This window comes from Chamaea fasciata, unplaced genomic scaffold, assembly GCF_029207755.1.
Source record: "Chamaea fasciata isolate MVZ Bird 193981 ecotype frontalis unplaced genomic scaffold, bChaFas1.0.hap1 SCAF_5, whole genome shotgun sequence".
NCBI lineage: Eukaryota > Metazoa > Chordata > Aves > Passeriformes > Sylviidae > Chamaea > Chamaea fasciata.
The window spans coordinates 59752534-59770414 of record NW_027094090.1 but is presented as its reverse complement, the minus strand read 5'-3'; the positions used below and the strand labels follow the sequence as shown (position 1 = coordinate 59770414).

At 39.8% G+C, this 17881-nt stretch overlaps 1 protein-coding gene across 6 annotated transcripts in view; it reads right to left on the bottom strand.

Annotated features, from left to right (window-relative positions):
- Positions 1-4477: 4477 nt before the first annotated feature.
- Positions 4478-17881, bottom strand: part of MYBPC1 (myosin binding protein C1) — a 69430-nt gene continuing 56026 nt past the window's right edge. For 3 of the 6 annotated variants that reach the window (XM_066183905.1, XM_066183906.1, XM_066183910.1), the window contains 6 exons: positions 16311-16506; positions 15568-15707; positions 13676-13835; positions 12088-12224; positions 10981-11167; positions 4478-5171 (listed from right to left, as the gene is read on the bottom strand). In XM_066183905.1, coding sequence (XP_066040002.1) covers positions 5071-5171; positions 10981-11167; positions 12088-12224; positions 13676-13835; positions 15568-15707; positions 16311-16506 — 921 coding nt within the window. In that variant the 3' untranslated portion in view covers positions 4478-5070. Of the gene's footprint in view, positions 5172-7085; positions 7126-8578; positions 8638-10980; positions 11168-12087; positions 12225-13675; positions 13836-15567; positions 15708-16310; positions 16507-17881 lie in introns of all 6 variants that reach the window. The other 3 variants (XM_066183907.1, XM_066183911.1, XM_066183909.1) reach the window with 2 other exon arrangements.

The following is a 17881-nucleotide window of genomic DNA, read 5'->3' as shown; positions in this document are numbered from 1 at the left end:
CGGGGCTGACCGAGCCGGGGGCAGCGGCGGAAGAGGCCGACGCCCAACAGCGGCTTGGCCGCAGGGGAACGGCCGCCCCCTCCTCGGCCCGGCTTTGGCTCCTTCGCCCCAAATGCGCGGCGCCTTCACGGTCCCGGCCCTGCAGCGGGCACGGCTCCGCCGGCCCCGCCTCGCCGTGCGAGGCCGGGGATGCCCGGGCGGCGGGGAAGCCCTCGGTGGTGGCGGGGTGCGCCCGGCAGGGCCCGTCCCGCTGCTCGGCGGGCGCTCGGGTGCGGTGCTGGCCCCGGGGAGATGCGCCCGTGCGCTCACCTCTCATCTCCGCGGCGTGAGTGAGGGCCGCTCTCGCCGCGGGTTTGCCTTGTTCGGCTTCTTTGCCTTCCTCAAGTTTTATTGTGCAGAGAGTGGCCGCAGTGGGGGTGCACGCAGCAGGTGGCCAGAGGGGTTTTTGCTGGAGCGAAGCGTAAAGGCAGGGTTTGAGCAGCAGGTGACCTCCCTGCAGCCAGCGGGACAGGGCAGCCGTGCCTGCGGGGAGCTGACCTCACGGTATCACCCAAGGATCCCTCCACCACCCGGAGCAGACCTGGGGAGTTCTGCCTGCACACGGTGTTAGACAGGACCTACTTCACCACCTTGGCTTGTTTAGAGAGGGTGCTTCAAAACAAATGGGCCTCTTCAGAAATTGTGGCACATCGAATTATTTGAATTGGTCATGTGAAGGATTTTAGATGCGTCTCTGAATCTCCACAAAGGTGTGTGGTTTCTGAGTGAGGCCAAGGAAAAGCTGTGTAGCTGTAGTAGAAAGTGAAAAATACAACCTGCAGTGGTGTCTTCTCAGTATTGGAAATTCTTTTTTTAAGTTACTTCACTGTGAGCCAGAGGGTGCAGATTTCTCTCCAGACGCTACAATTTCCTGGATAGAGCCACTTCCTGTTATTTAAAGTGAGTTGATCCACTTCAACTGATAAAGTTATTATGTGTTTGAGTAGGTGTCTCTACTGCAAGAGTCAGGAATGCTTGACACATGTTAAATGGTGATTTCCAAATCTCACTATGTGCCATGTACATTCCCAAGTGCTACATCATTCATCAGCTGATTTCATTTACAGATCACTAAAACCAGTATGATGCAGCAATTGTCATTAGAGGCCAAAGCAGAGGGAATAGGAACTGCTAGCAAAAGAAAAGGTAACATATAATATAGTAGGGAAAGGTTCAGCTACAGCCAACTAGAGAATGACAAAAGGGAAATCTGACAGACTCACAACCAGTCAGATCTCCAGTCCACTGGAATCACTACATTTGGAAGAAGGTAAAACTCTGTTTAGTTTAATATCCTGTGCATTACTGTGGTCAATGAGCATAATAGAACTGGTATTTATGGAGAGGTTGCTCAAGCTCTTAGGATATCGGGAGGAAAAAAAGAGAAACTGAGGGAAGAAGTGGAGGTGAAAGTAATTGGCATTAAAAGCAAGGGCCACATTAGAGGAAGAAACAGATTCCCTACTGAATTTATCACTGGGCTTGGGGAGGGTTTGTTTTAATTTCAGAAGTATTCAGCAACTATGCATAGAATAAGACAACACAGAATTTTACGTCCAGCGTGTTTAGTCTTCCAGTGCTTCCTCAGCATTCAGGATAGTTTTGCTTCCAAAGCAGCAGCTTTACCTGTCAGTCAAGAAAGCAGGACATGAAAGTCAAGTGTCAGTAAGTACACCGTGCTTAAAATAGAATGCCTTTTGCCCCAGAATCTCAAAATGCAACAAAGGACTTTCATAAAGTAAGGGTCCCTTCATAATGCTCTGTAAAAGGTACAGTACTACACTTTTTCCCCCTAAAAAAAGCTCAGGAAGCTTGAAATATTTCTTATAAAAGGAATACTTTTTAAAATTTCTGACTCTTCATAAAGACCTTATTAACAGTAATCCCAATTAAATAATCTTTTTTAAGATTACTTGTCTCTTTTTTCTTCCTCTCTTTTATAGTTGTGAGATTGTTTTCAGTAAGGGAAAAGTGTGCTTGCAGGCTTGCTCTTTCAATGCAAATGGACAACTGCAGTGCCTGTACCAAGCTCCACAAACACCAGTTTGAGAATGGAGCTGTATTTCTACATTTGTATGCCAAATAACCTTCCATGGGCAAAGAAAGCAAATAGAAGCCTAGAGAAGAACAAATATTTGCCTCCGGCTGCATTAAGAATAAACAAAAATTTTTGAAATTAACTTTGATTCATCATTGTGTGTCTGTCTGTATGTGTTTACATGTATTTGCTGTCCTCTGTTACTCCTAGGTCTCTTTCAGGTTCACGAATTACTTGGAAATCCGTGTGGCTTTGGAGAAATTTCTTTGGAGCATTGTGTCACATCTTCTACAGCATGATATTCTGCTGCTTCTATTCTCTCTGAGTTGCTTTTCCTGTAGTTGCTGTCTTTGGTACCTCTTTATTTTCTTAAGCTGGTATTAACTGCAGATTTCATTAGCATTTTCCTAACTCTGTGGGTTTGGTCACCATTACATCCATCAAATATCACCCCTGGAGAATCCCATAGGGCAAATTATCATAAATCAAAACTTTACCTTCTGTTATTCTCTAGATAAGGTTCCGCAGCCTGTTTTAAATCACTGGAAATCCCTGTCCTGTCCCACGCCGTCCAGTCATTTCTCTGAAAGTCGTTTAACTCTTAATCCAGCGTGGTGGCTGCTCGGTGCAGTGTGAATTTAGAGCTCGTTAATGCCCCCTCCTGCCAGCCCCACCCACGGCCTGGTGCCCTGTGCTTCCTGCTGGCTTCGTGCATCCCCAGCCCGAGGGACGGCCAATGGCAAATGCTGGGCAGCGCTAGGGGGGAGGATTGAGGGCAGCCGAGTACAACGCTTACTGTTCACACAGGGAAAAGGAGCTTACTTCAGCTTGTCGTTTAACAACGCTGGCATCTGAGAGAAAGTAGAGTAGCTAATTCCATCCGCAGAGAGCCCACAGAAGCTGAGGTTATGCTGGCTTCCAGGTTATTATGTGTGGAATATTAAGACTGAGCAGGCAGATAAACGTAAGCTTGAAGCTGTAAACATTATTCATACAAAGTGCAGATAGCTGTGTGCCTCATTTTTGGGCTTACTGACAAGCACAAACTCACACTAACTGTAGCTTCTGGTGCTGACTAAAACAGACTGATACTACTTTAAATGAGGGCTATGTACTTAAATGCTTAAACCTCTATGGCCTTTAATCAAACTGACCTTCTCCTGCAGCTTCCTGTGCTTCAATATAGATGGAGGGAGTCTCAGTTCCCTGGTGAGATACAGAATAACCAGAAATTATTAATCCTGTATGAAATTCTCTTTGTAGTAGATGTGTTGCTTTCTTTCACATTTGGGTGTAAATGAATGTGTATGTGAGAGGATTGATTTTGGCAGGAGCAGGGTGAAATGCAGGTGGGGTGTGGGGGGGTGTCCAGGATCACTGGGAATGCAGAATTGCTTCCCTGCACAGATAGCACCACAGAAGAAATCGCAAAGATAAAAAGAAGGGAGAAAAGAAAAAGAATCTATCTATCTATCTATCTATCCATCATCTATCATCTATCATCTATCATCTATCATCTATCAGTCTATCTCTCAGAGTAAGATTCACAGAACAACGTGAGAAAATGCACTCAGATCCCCAGAGCAAAAGAAGTGGGAGCACAACCCTAGAAACACCACTTCAGCTGTGGCAGTTCAGAGTAACACATTCTTTTATTATTGCATAATTACTGATTGCTGGATGTTTGAAAATGCACTGAGATCAAATAAACATCTTGTGACGTACTACTGGTCTAAGTAGGCCTTTATCTTTATGAACCCTAATTGGAGATCAGTCATTAGCCAGTGAGCACATAACCTGCCCTATTTGTATAGCCAGAGTGAGAACTGGTAAATAAATGACAGGGCAATAGGGAACTGACAACCCGGCCAAAATATGCGTGACCTTGTGTCTCACATGCTTCAGGATTTATGGGAGACTTAGGGACAATCTCCCCCTCTCCTAAAGAACTTGGAGGTTAATGATGCTGGAGTTGGAGAAGAAATGTAGACGCTCTACCTAATCTCAGGCACTTTTGCCACACACAGTGAACTCACCAGTGCTATATGTCCCTTTTCTGATGTGATAGCTACCAAAGCTCCATGAATTACTGGGGAAAGGGAGTGGATCCAGAATGGTGAAAGCCATCGTGGTTGGCATTTATCACATTTAAAATATTGAAAATGCACAGATTAAAAATTGCATGTATCTGCAGCATTTATCTCCACTCACATTCTGTGTCACGTATCTTAAGGTGTAAGCCCACTGGGTTAGGTGACTGCTGATACTGTTTTCCACTCCATGTGGTGGGCACAAGGTCCTGCTTTATTGTAAGTGGAAATAAAACAAGAAATGTGGTAAAATGAGACAGGAGAAAAAAGTAAACAAGAACTTAATAGATCTTAAACACTTCATGTTTATTGTACATTAAATAAAACAATTTCAGTAAAGTTGAGAGACTGATGGGTCAGATTTAGGAAATCAAAACTTCTATAGGAAGATATGTTCAGCTTAAATGATCATTAATTACATATGCATTAGTTACATTATAGTAAAACCATAGTCTGTTAAACAATTCTCAGGTGAATAAGATACATTATCAGAGGTATGTTTTCCAAGGATCTTATTGCACATCTACTGGCTAATCCATGTACTTCCAGTCTGAGAAAGATATGCTTTGTACCACTGAGTACAGACTCACTGCCTCTTCCAAATGCTTGTTACACAGCTTCCCCTCTTTCCTCATTAAAAAACAGAACACGATATCAAACAGAAAATAAAGCTGAACGTTACAAAACGTGTGTTGTCTTCAGTTCATTTCAACCTCAAACCAATCCATGCGTATTCTTTCTTTTCAGTAAGAGCAGGTAGGGAAAACAAAAGAACAATTAAGAAGAAAAAAAAAGTCATAAAATCCCCCACTGCACATGTTATTCTGTCATTGCAAGGACTAAAATGTTGTTATTCTGCTACCAGCTTCGAGTGCAGGGGGAGGAAGCGCTGTGGACGGACTCTCACTTCCCTTCAGTTTTGTCTGCCTGCACTTCACGCATATACGAGTCAATGATATGCGGAGGCACTCCATCCATTAATAGCTTGAAGAACGAAAGCCCACCTACAAGGAAGAAAAACAGGTAATCTTCAGGTTGAAGGTCCCTGGAGCAACAGCTTTGCACTTTTATTCACTGGCTTAAGTGACAAGTTTTAGGCAGTCCCTATTACGTACTTTGAGATGTGGTAAAATTCAGCCCTGCTCAAAAGTCCAGTATGACATCTAACCATTATTTAATTGGTACTAGGCAGACCTTTCCTGTCCTCTTGTGCAGGGTGAATTTTGTTTCTAGGGTATCATATACTCAGTCATTTATCTCACCACATGCAATAGTTTATGATAAGCTTCACTTCAAATAACTCTCCTGGCTTTCCATCGCACTGGGTGGAGTATAGTCAGAGATGGAAGTCAGTGCAGGAGGAACAATGTAGAAAACAGTGACCAGGATGAGTTGTGGAAAACATGCAGAGATATTAAATTTATTCTAGTTTTGGGTCTTAAAATGGTTTCTAGGTATTCAGCAAAATATTTACCATGTTGCTTGAAATAACAAGTGGGATGACATACATGAAAGAATCGTATAAAAAAAGCCAGGATTTCAGATACAGTCTCCAGAGAGAGAGACATGATGATGAAAGCTGAAATTTTCATTTGCTGGGGAAGTCTGAGGAATCATTTTGGATTTGCTTTTAAATTCACTTCAAAATTTCACTTTTTGTTGGGGTTGTTCAGCCTGGGGAAAGGAAGGCTGCAGGGAGACCTCAGAGAACCTTCCAGTACCTAAAGGGAACTTACAAGGGAGATGGAGAGGGACTTTTTACAAGGGCCTGTTGTGATGGGACAAGGGGTAGTGGCTTCAAACTGGAAAAGGGTGGGTGTAGATTAGATACAAAGAAGACATTCTTTACTGTGAAGGTGGTGGGGCCCTGGCACCCGTTGCCCACAGAGCTTGTGGATGCCCCATGCCACTGAAATAAAAGCCGTGGAAATCAAACACAAGTATTTCTGTTAGTTTCACTGAAATCCAATGATGTTTGGAAGAAGCAGTGGGAAAAAAGATAAATATTTTGCTAAAAACTTTAGAATCTGCCTTTTCTCCAGACAAAGGGTATAAATTGCTGCAAGAAAGCTATATACCATTACTATTCCCTTTACAAATCTGCATGAATATTGTGTTTTGCAATTTACAAACCACCCACTGATAGCTGCACTTACCTTCTGAGCTTTTTCTGGAACACACCAAAAGCTTTAAAGCAAAAGTACATTGCCAGGGTGAAGATAACACTCTCTGAATGCTTCAGCTAAATGCAGTTGAGCTGATACTTACTTACAACTTTTATGCTGAGTACAGATTTTTAAGAACCTATAACTTTTATTAACACAAGGATTATTCAATTGAAATGCTATTAGTTACTAGTGATTATGAGACTGTGCTGTCTCATTTAACATCATCATTGTGGCAGAACAGTTCGCTCCCAACCCTAGGTAGATGCACAATACAGACAAAAAAAAAAAAAAAAAAAGCATGCTTTTTTGGCATTCTTTCTGCTTTTTGGCATTCTTTCAGCTCATGGAGTGCAAGTTGTGCTATGAATCATTCATTTTTAAAAGAAGTTAAAGCTGGAATAAATATTTTGTTTATGTAGAGGCATATTCCTATAAAAAATAACTTGCTGAAAATACATAATGCCCTTTTTATTACTTACATTTTATTCATGCTAATTAATCATGCTAAGTCATGCACTGTTAAATTCCATTGAAACATGCCCCATTAGAAGATATGGGATGTACTACTAAGAATTACCATAACAAGCATTTACTAAAATCTGAATTTATATGCCTTAAATCCATCATGCTGCTAACTTATAAAGACATTTTCATTAAGTGACATAATGAAAATCATGCCATACTAGGCAGACATTGTATGACGTATAAACAGACATAAGCTTCATATGCAAGAACCATATGAAAGCTTACCTTAGATGACAATATACATTCAAAAATCCTTACTGTGTAACTAAGGGAGAGAGAGAAAGAGAAGTAACAATTTAATTGCAAACACAAGAGTGGAGAGAAAATGTTGAGTGAAATTATTATTACAATTATGTCAAGGTGATAATTTAATCCTTAGTCATGTAAAATATGTGGGAATAGGAGCACATGAAGAGTAAAAGGTAGGGATCCAGTTCCACTTCAAATTTATCATTAATATGTAAAAGCTAGATTAATAGGTACAAGTAACTATAAAAAACTCTAATTAGTCTAAAGTATAGATTGGAACCAAATTATATTTATAATAAAAGTTTCCAAAATGTAGCTTCAAAGAAGCTAACACATATATATATATATATATATATATATAGTATTTTCCACCAGGGGAAAAAAAAGGCACACACATAACACTGAAGCATATATATATATATGTTGAAACTCTGTAAGGCAAAATAATCAAGTACAGACTAATTACATACCTGTGCACGAAAGTATGTACTTTGTCATATATCCACATTTACGTTACTAAAGCATGCTATTTACTCTGTAGGAGCCCTTACCTTTAATTAAACATTTTGACTCTATAAAACACCCATATATATACACTTATCTATGTGTATGTCTATAAAAGCACTAAACTTTTAACCTTTTGTAGCCTTTTAAGAAAAAAACTCCAATACTTCAAAAGCTACAGAAACATTATCCAGTCTGATCTCCTAATGTGTTTTAGGACTGAAATTTTAAGTCTGGATGCATAATATATTGCAGACCAGTTTCTGGGCATCACTGTCATTTTAAAACTGCACTGTTAATATTCTGAATCTGGGCAAGATTGCAAGGAAGGAGACATTTTCTAGAACGAGTAGAAAGAGTAAAATTTTCTTAACCCCAGTGAACTTGAATAAAAAATAAGCTCTAGAAGAAATGAAGTAAATGAAGTAAAATTTTTTCCTTGTAAGTAATTGAATCAAGATTTGATCCTTAGAATTGGTAGGTTAAGTTCAAGCATGGATTATCATTCTGAGCACTAATTTGTAGCCCAAGAGTAATCTGTTATAAAGACTGCCTTTTAGTGCAGCAAATGACTTCATGATACTTCTGGTCTTTCAATAATTCTACAAACTAACTGAGAGCTATTTTTCTGAAATGCATATTTCTTTCTCCTGGAAAGATCTAAGTGTTGTGGTCAAACATAGTCACAGTCATTAAATAAATTCTTTATTGATATATCTACTTTTATGAAATATGTCTAAAACTTTAGTAATTCTGATATTAAATACCCATATGATTGGATATTTTCTTGATTAATTTGGCCTTCTTTGCTCATGTGACATAGACAATGTATGCCATGAGACTCTAGCTAGTTTAATCTAAAAAAGCAAAGGAATACACACTTTGCATGCAGAAAATGCATTTGCATGTGGAAAGAGAGGGTGGGAATGAAATGGAATGTCCAGAGGAGTACGCGCATTATAAACCTGATTATCCCCCGCCAAGCTGAGTGGTTCTCCTGGGTTAATTACTCCATGATAGATCACTGCAGAATTAGAATATTTATAGTGGCATTTATTCACATTTGAATTTTTTTCCAGTTGATTTTAACACCTTTTAAAAATAAAATTTCTTATACAGTAACTTTGCTATCACCAACCTATTATTAGAGTCACCAACCTTTATTCCACTTCTAAGATAAAGGTTCTCCAAAGCTGTTTTTTCCATGATAAAAGAAGCACAGCACCTTATCTAACTCTTTTCATCGACCTCAGTAGAGCTGATAAGGAATCAGTTCTTCACTGCTTGTAATGGGAGATTTAGAGCCAAATTTCGTGATCTCAATATATCTATATATAGATACATATGCTATTTTTTTGTAATGAGATTCTGCATGTGTTGTTGTCTTTCAAGATAGATGAGAAAGAGTCATCTATTACATGACTTTTGACACAAACATATTTACAAAAAAAAAAGCCACTATGTGTGCAATTGTACTGAGTAGGTCACGTAACTTCCATCTTAAAATTCACTCAGCAAAACTTAAAACCAAACAACAAAAGATTGTATGTCTGAAATAACATCAGTAAATGAAAAACCTCTTATGAGGATAGAGTAAGTTTTTACAACTTTAACTGTGCTCATAAGTATGACTAAAACGTTTTCAGGATATGAGCATTACGTTTAGCAACAACTAGGGGGGTTAATTTTACACCTAAAATAGTGTAAGGAAATGGCTAAAACGGTAGAAAATTGTAGCTTACTGATAGTATTCATAGCCACAGTATTCCTGACTAGTCAGTTGTTCCAATATTATGCAGACTCTGAAATCCTAGGCTGGTCAGATACTTTTGGGACTGAGCATTTATAAAGGAACAATAGTTTAAGTTCTCCAATATGTCAGAGATGGATGGCTAAAAGTAATTCTAGCCAGCAAATGGAAACATAGCTTTCTACAATACATACTCTTGCATGGCACAGAGCTCTCTAGCAGGACTTACTCGTAAGTCAACCTACTATCTGTAGTAATAGCACCGTAGCTTGTACGCTCACCAGATAGGCTGCAGAGCCTTGAACCCTGTTGGTCTTATTCACACAACAGTCAACTCTACCTCATCATCTTACAAATCCAGACCTTGATAGTTACTTGCTGGAATAAAGCTGAATCAGTTTAGAGCTGTACATATGAAAACAAACACACACACACACACGCTGCAATTCATTTCCAGTGAGTCAGAAATCCACAGGTCTCTGCTCTGCATCAGCATGGTGAGCAGTCATCTGGGGAGCCCTCCTAAATGAACAAACAGGCTGGGAAACTTAAGAGGATGATAAATCAACATGTAAGTCAATAGAAGAGAGAAATAAGATGTAATTATGTCTTTGTACTTTGGCAGTTTAAGAGTAATTTGCTATATTTGCCTAGAGCAAACCCTGAGCCTATCCTGGTTTCTAAGCCTCAGCTGCTGTGTTCACTTAGCATCGTAACTTGGCTTTTTTTTTTTTTTTTTTTTTTTTTTTTTTTTTTTTTTTTTTTAATAAAAAATAGACAAAGCAACTTTCTCAGGTGTTGAGGTCTTCTGTTATGCTGTGAAATAGAAAGTTTGTTTGTGATTTAGGAAAACAATCTTACTTCCAGGATGAGGACATCGCCTTTTAAAGACAGTAACTTAAAAATAAAAAGTAAAAACTAAGAAATGCATTATGCATATTTTCATTACATTATTGAAGTGTTAAACTTAACATAGACCAAAAATTTATTGAAATGTCTTCTTGCTGGCACATCTGAGCTGTGGGACAAGATTCATCAGAAAATGCAGAAAATGGAAACTGAAATGGAAAATAAACACAATGCAATCCATAAAAAATTTTAAATGTGGTTTTCATTATAGACTCGCATGATGGAAGTAATGTAATTAAAGCCATATTGATGTCACCTAAATTCCCTCTGAATTCCTTAGTTAGACACTTCTATCAGCTGACTTTTTTCCTTACTTATAACCTCGGAATATTTTTTTGAGAAACACTTAGTTTATTCCACAGTTGAAACTAAGCCTTCGGTGGGAATTAGTCTAGCTAAATATTACCTGTCTTTTCCTAGGTAGTAATTTTCTGAAAAATATGGTCCTGAGATTATTCATTAGCTGTCCTATCCAAGTCCTGTTGCCATTCATGGTATCCTAGTTAATTCTAAACTACCTGAAATTCATAAAAAATTATCCATTAATGGAAACAAAACAAAAGAAAGCAACCAATATTATTTTGTCCTAACAGAGCTATTGATTTAATCCAGGAAAGTCGAACTCCCTTTTGCATTTGCCTTGCATCCTTTAGCTCTGTAGACAGTGCTCAAGCAAAGAGGGTGTTTGCAGTGTTTAAAAGCCCTTACCTCTCACTTCCAGTTTACAGTCCACTTCTGCCTCTCCCAGCTCATTGACTGCTCGGCAGGTGTAAGTGCCTCCATCGTAGGGGCTGGGTTTGCGGATCTCCAAGGTACAGACTCCTTGGTTGCTGAACATCCTGTACCTTGGGTCATTCATTATCAGCACTTTGTTTTTCATCCAGGTTATTTTGGGCTGTGGTTAAAAAAAAAAAAAAAAAAAGCAACAAACAAACACAAACAAACAACAACAAAAAAAGAAAGCCCAAATGCACAAACCTGTGAACTGAAATATTTTATCCCCCGTTTTGTGGTGTTCAGTTAAAGCTGAGTAATCAGAAATTATAAAAAATAGAATAAGTAGTGATACAAAGAAAACTGTAAATCTTAAATCAAAGATAAGCATTGGCTGCCTCCTACATCTGTTTTTTAGCACGTTTTTTTCAGTGTAGCTCTTATCACCTAAAGTCATAAGTACAAGTCTGTTATCAATACAAGGACTGTGTAATGATAGCAAACATATGATCATCAGCTTTTGACATCCAATTACTCTAAGTCAATAGGAAAAACATATTTTTCCACAGTAATTAGCACAGTCAGAAACTGTGAAGGTGAAGGGTGAACACTACTCCGGAATTCTGAATTTACTAATCCACTTCAGTTTCTCACACCAGAAAAAAGATCTCAAAAAGATACAATCCAAAAGAAGCTGCAAGACACATTGTGCAGTGGGTCTGAGAAACAACATGGCACCCAGAGCATTCCTGCAATGTGCTTACTTAGAGAATAATTAGCTCTTAATAGAATGATTATGGCTTTATTTTAGTAACAACTCTTACTGATATATTAACTTTACAGCTGTTGTCAGTGAGAATTCCAGTGAAGCCCAGTCTTTTTCTGAGGTTCCGCCCCTTCACTGAGTTATCTGTGCATTAACTATTGTAGTGCCTGTAGCACAGGTAAGCAGCTCCTTTATTTTTGTGTTCTTTAGAACCCACACCTGTCTGTTTGCCTTCAGCCTGGCTCATGAGTTAAATGCTAAAAGTGGCATTTAATTTTTACTGTCAGGTTAAACTCTCTCCTGTTTTAAGTGGTGCTGTCAGGGCTGTGCTGTACCTTGGGGTTGCCCCGGACGCTGCAGTTGAGGGTGGCATTGTAACCAGCCACAGCAAACGTGTTCACCAGGGGCTGAGTGAACAGCGGCCGCTCGCTGAAGTCAAAGTCATCGTAAACGGGGTATTTGTAGACTTTACCTATGAAGGGAAAATTAAAAATTTATAAAAACAGTGTTGGCAGGTAGTTCAGCACCCAAGCGCATTAAGTGGTTACAGAGAGTCAGTTCTGATCTGCACTGCTTTAGGTACCAACGTGACTCCAGTAACTGCACTTGTAGGGGAGGCTGGAGGTGGGTCTGCACAGAGACTATAGCCCTTGGTCATACTATGGCATTGATGTCTGAGAGCTTCTCTTTGTTTCCTGTGCAGGTGGTACACAAAGCAATACATGTTAGTTCCGTGTCTGTGCCTGCATGCCCTGCATGCTACAGAGCAGGATAGATCCTGACCCGTGTACTGCAGGAAGCCTGTCTTTGGCAAGCCTTGTTCACTCTGCTGCCAATTGTTTTTTACAGTTTGTTCCAATTATAAACCGTCTCTGTTATCTGAAAATCCATTTTTCTTTATGCTTCAAACAGTACACTGACAATACAGATACCTGAACAGATGCAGTTTCTGAACAAGGAAAACGTGGTAGTAAAATGTATTTTCTCATTGCCAGTTTATCACACCACTCTGCAATGGAGATAACCACCAACAAATCCTCTTCAGCCACACACTCAGCTGGCATTCAAAGTGGCCGGACAGACAGACATCTATTCTTGTACACAGGTATCATTAAGCAGCTTTGCTTCACTGAAAGCTGATCCAAGCTCTCATACTGACTTCAGTGCAGCTTAGGCTTGATACTTGCTCTCATGAGAAGGGCAAGTAAGCAGTGCTGAAAAATAATTCCTAGAGCTATTCTCTTCTTCATGACTCCAGAGTCTTTCAGCCTGGCTGTGAGCATTGTACAGGTTATCTGTCCTCTGCATCACAGCCGTCATGTATTCCTTCCTTTCAGACAAACTTTTGATTTTCCTCCTGTAAGCTATTTGTTTTCAGAATTTCCTTTCCATAGGACAGTTTTGTGTTTTTTAAGTTTTCAGTGCCATTTCCAACTGACATCTTCTGAAATGTCAGGATTTTTGACTGCAGCATCGGAATTTGCCCAACCCCACCCTCAAGAGATATGAACCAGGGGTTATGCTTTTCTGTTGCATTCTGCTTGAAATGCAACAGGAGCTCCTGCACAGCTGATGCTGGGTCTCCAGTGGAGGGCAGTGACCCACTGCTTCTAACAGAACAGCTGCTTTAGTCCTCTTCAGCTCTGGTCAATGCACATGTGCCAGTGGTGACGTGAGTCTGAGATCCAAGACCACGGAAAATTTCAGAACCTGGGAGAAATGTCCCACTCCTGATTAAAAGCAATGACTATGAGCTCTGTGGACAAACCAAGAAGTCTGAATAGGAAATGCCGTGGGTGTTGTACCTGGCCTTGGGGCTGGGAGTGCCTCTGAATGCTTTAAAGATATGGCCTTTACCTCTAGTCACCCTCCAGCCTCTGAGCACACCCTTCCCCCTTGACAAGGCATGGATAATTAACTAACCATCCTTTGCAATCAAAGCACTCTCTTTGGTCATGGTTGCATCCTCACTGAGGCCACACATGTTCTCAGCAAAGACCCTGAAGTAGTACTCGTTGCCTATGACCAGCTCGTTGATAGTGGCACTGGTGCGGTGGTAGTGCTCGATCACGGTGAACCACTCCTGAAAGGCACAGACACACAGGGTGAGCTCCCCCTCAGCGCCCTGCACCTCCCAGACATCCACTGCAAGAATCACCAAAGCATCTGGGAGTGGGTTCTTCTTTGAAGGAGATTCAGCTAACAGTAATTAATAATGAAATCAGTGATAAAGTCAGTACTGCAGAGCACACTGCTGAGCAGTGAAGGCCGAATGCAAAGTGAACCCTACTGAATTGTTGCACTGGCAGCTGGAGGGGTTCATTTTAGCCACTGCAGTATTACAGAGGTTGTGTTGTGTGAGCAAGGCAGGCTCCCTCATTCCTAATCCACACTGCTGACAGAGAAAGTACGGTTGCAGATGACAAAGCTGCATTCCTATGGGAAAGGCAGTAACATGTGCTGTTCTGCAGTAATATGCACTCACAGGAGGCCACTGCACTAATCTGACCTCTCTATCACAGGCTGAGTGTTCATGAGAAATGTAGTTCCATGCTAGTGGTCCTCTGATATCTAAAGGCCAAGATGGGCAAGTGGGTTTTAGTGCTTTAGTCTTGCAGCAGTAACAGAATGTGTGAATTTTGTCCTATTACACAATACCTAAACAAGAATCTGAGATGAAAGAGGTTAATGCTAAAAATGCAATTAATATAAAGTGCAATATGACCACAGCAATGTTTTTGCTTTTCTTTACTCTGCCCTAAATAGTTTCCTTGCTTTTCTAAAGATGAACTTGTGCTGAGTTCCCTGTACCACAGTTTGCATTTATATTTGGTCAACTTTAAGAGCCAAAGTTCCTTTGGGAAAACAGTTTTTTTGTAGAAGACCAGCTGTGCCAGAATTGCAAAATTCGCCACCACAGATACTGTGAGGAAAGTGACCTGGACAATTCATGTCACACTGAACTCTAGATGCTGCTTGCTGCTGTTACTTTCTCCTTATCACAGTAATTTGGAGAGGACATTGTTCTGATCACATACCAGAGACCATATCTTCTTACAGTCTCAAGAGAGGGAGAAAAAAAAAAAAAAGAAGGATGGGAAGGAAAATAGTGGCATAGGAAGAATGAATTGATCAGACCATGAAGGAGATCAGCATATTAATGTGGGGGATAGGAAGGGACAGCAAAAGATTTTCTTGGAGAAGGCAGCTCCCAAAATATTGCCCTAGATTTCCAGTGTTTAAATCTGCAGCAAATGTTAAATCTGAGAATCTGACTGCTGTCTTTTAAGAACGCGTAAAATTATTGTCAGTTTAATGAAAATAATAAATATTTCTGTATTGCACTTTTCATGTGTAAATCTTAGAGTGGTTTCAGAGTTACCTATGTGCTGTTTTGCCATGGGCAATATAGAGTGGCAATGACTTATATAGTGTGACATTGCAGGTTTGAAAACAACAGCAATGGTACATTTCCGTTCTGGTAGCAGCCTAATGAATTCAGAATTAATATTTTAAGGTTTTATTTTCTCTCCTGAGGCAAAGGAAAAATGCAAAATTACTTCTCTCAAATCCACCTATCCTTTCCTTTTTAAGTCCTCCTCTTTGGAATAATTTGAAAATATTTCCATTTCTAGGCTTTAGTTATAGTGAAGAAGACATTTTTAGAGGTTTTAGAGAGTTCTTTAGAGATTTTTTGAATGCTGATAAATCAGTGCTTTGTCCACCTACATCATTTTAAGCATGTAACACGTTTTTGTTTCTAAAGGAAGAATTCATGAGTACGTCCAGCTTTTAAACATTTCTTTATTACTTACCATACTCTTCTTATCTGCTTTTTGAATAGTGTACCCAGTAATTGCAGCGTTGCCATCATCTTTTGGTGGCTTCCATGATAAATTTACATTCTCTCCCCAGACATCCTCGATAGTTACAACCTCTGGCGGGCCTGGGCGATCTGTAATGAAAACATGACATTCAGCTGTTTGCTTTCTCTATGTTTTTCCCACATACATCTTCCAATTAGTTTGATTTCTCTCTCTTTCTTACAAATAAAAAATCATAAGAAAGATGTGGTTGCAAAATAAAACTTTCCGAAGTGAAGGAATGTCAGAATTATAATAAATTCAATAGTTAAAGTTGTGCTGCCAGTTTTGCCTATTATGTAAAGGAATAGATCGTAAAAACAAAAAATAAATTTGTTCTTGTCTGTCTTTCCTACCTTTGTGTACTTTCAGCATTTAGGATTTCTTCCACACTGCGTTTGTGACAAACTTACTATGAATTTGCTACCATTTCTGTCTATGGGTATCGCTCAACAGGAAAAATCTCACTTCCCGGATAGACAAGAACATGAGGGGCTTAACAGAGAAAAAAGAGACTGACACATTCCAACAATGCTATGGTGTATGGAGACTTCCAGAGAGACCACAGATCTACAGCCAAGTGATTGGATGTGGAGAGATATCTCCGCCAAGAAAGACATTAGGATACCCATTCTTCTGTACAGCTTCCAAATCCCTTGGAACAGCTGGATTTATTTCTGTTTCTCCAAACGTACCAACGATCTGAATATCTATTGTGGCTTTGTCCACCAAGTTCTCCACCTCCACTTTCATGTCGTACTCCCCAGAGTGCCCGCGTTCTGCCTTTCGGATGAAGATGATGGTGTCGTTCTCCGTGTTGCGGATGTTGATGTCGTTCTTGTCGATCGGAGAACCGTTCTTCTGCCACGACACTTTTGCTCTTGGTTTTCCCTGCAAGGAGCCAGAAAACAATTTTTTTATGATTTTTTTTTGGTGAGAAAAAGGAAGAGAAGGAAACAGGTTTAGTTCCCATTTTTCCAAAATAGGAAGTAAAAACTGTCCTGAAAGAAACAGAATTATTAGGAAGAAGTTTTTTCACGGAAAGAGTGATTAAGTACTGGAATAGTCTGCCCAGGGATGGTGGTGGAGCCACCATCCCTGGACGTGTTTAAAAAAAGACTGGATGTGGCACTCAATGCCACGGTCTAGTTGAGGCGTCTGGGCTGGGTTTGACTTGATGATCTTGAAGGTCTCTTCCAACCTACACATTCTGTGATTCTGTGATTTTTAAAACTATGCACCATTTAGAGATGCAATCATATCAATTCACCTAAAGTATAACTTTTTTTTTTTTTTCTTCCCCAGGAGACTGAAAATATTTGCAATTTCTGGCTATAGTGGACAATTATTTTTCTGGCTAAATTTGACCTATAATTCCCAGTTTTCTGAAATAAAAGGAAGAAAAAATAGAAAATAGACTCCACAGAAAATATAGAACAAAGTATTTCACTCTCTGGAAATGCTTACATTCTCTGCGCTGCCAGTGAAAGAAGAAAGTGATAGATTTAACCTCCAGAGATCCTAAACTGTCTTCTTTCTTTGCAAAGGAAGTTGTAATAACTGTTAGGAAGGCTCGATTGATCTTTACTGTGTGCCATTTTTTGTGTGTCTAAGTGCCCAATATAGATACTTAAAGTAGAGTGAATTTCACCTGCTTGAACATGGGCTTTGCCTTCCACAGGCAAACAGTTTGCAGATGCTGTCTGAAAAGGGTAATCTCAAACCATTTTGAACACCTTATCCTAGAGAATAACCATAGAATATTCCTTTAATTTCTCAAGAGAAATATATCTTGCAGTGTATTTGCTGATCAAGCTTTTATGAGGCTTTTAACAGCCTCTGTGAAGCTGAGTTATGCGCACCCAGTGTCTTAAAATGTGCATACATGAAATAGAAATGAATTCTGCCACAATTCTTTTATTCAGAAGAAGGACCCTGCAAGGAGAGAGGCAGGTGCTGTTTAAAAGACATGGGAACAAAAGTTAACATGATGCTGTGGGAAAACATGCTACATATTTTAGAATTAGTCATACTGCAGTTGTGATCTCAAGGATTTAACAGTCGCAGTCTGCCCACTCATCCCCTCACTTTTCCTCTCTCATGACAAGGAAGTTATTTAATGCTACTCTTCCACTGTTGATAACCATATTTAACTGCTTCCAGTACAACCCCTTTGCATTGTGCTAACAATTATCTCATGTGCAATGTCTACTGTCAAGATTTGTAAGTGTCCTTTGGATGATAGATGACTAATCAGTCTGTCTGA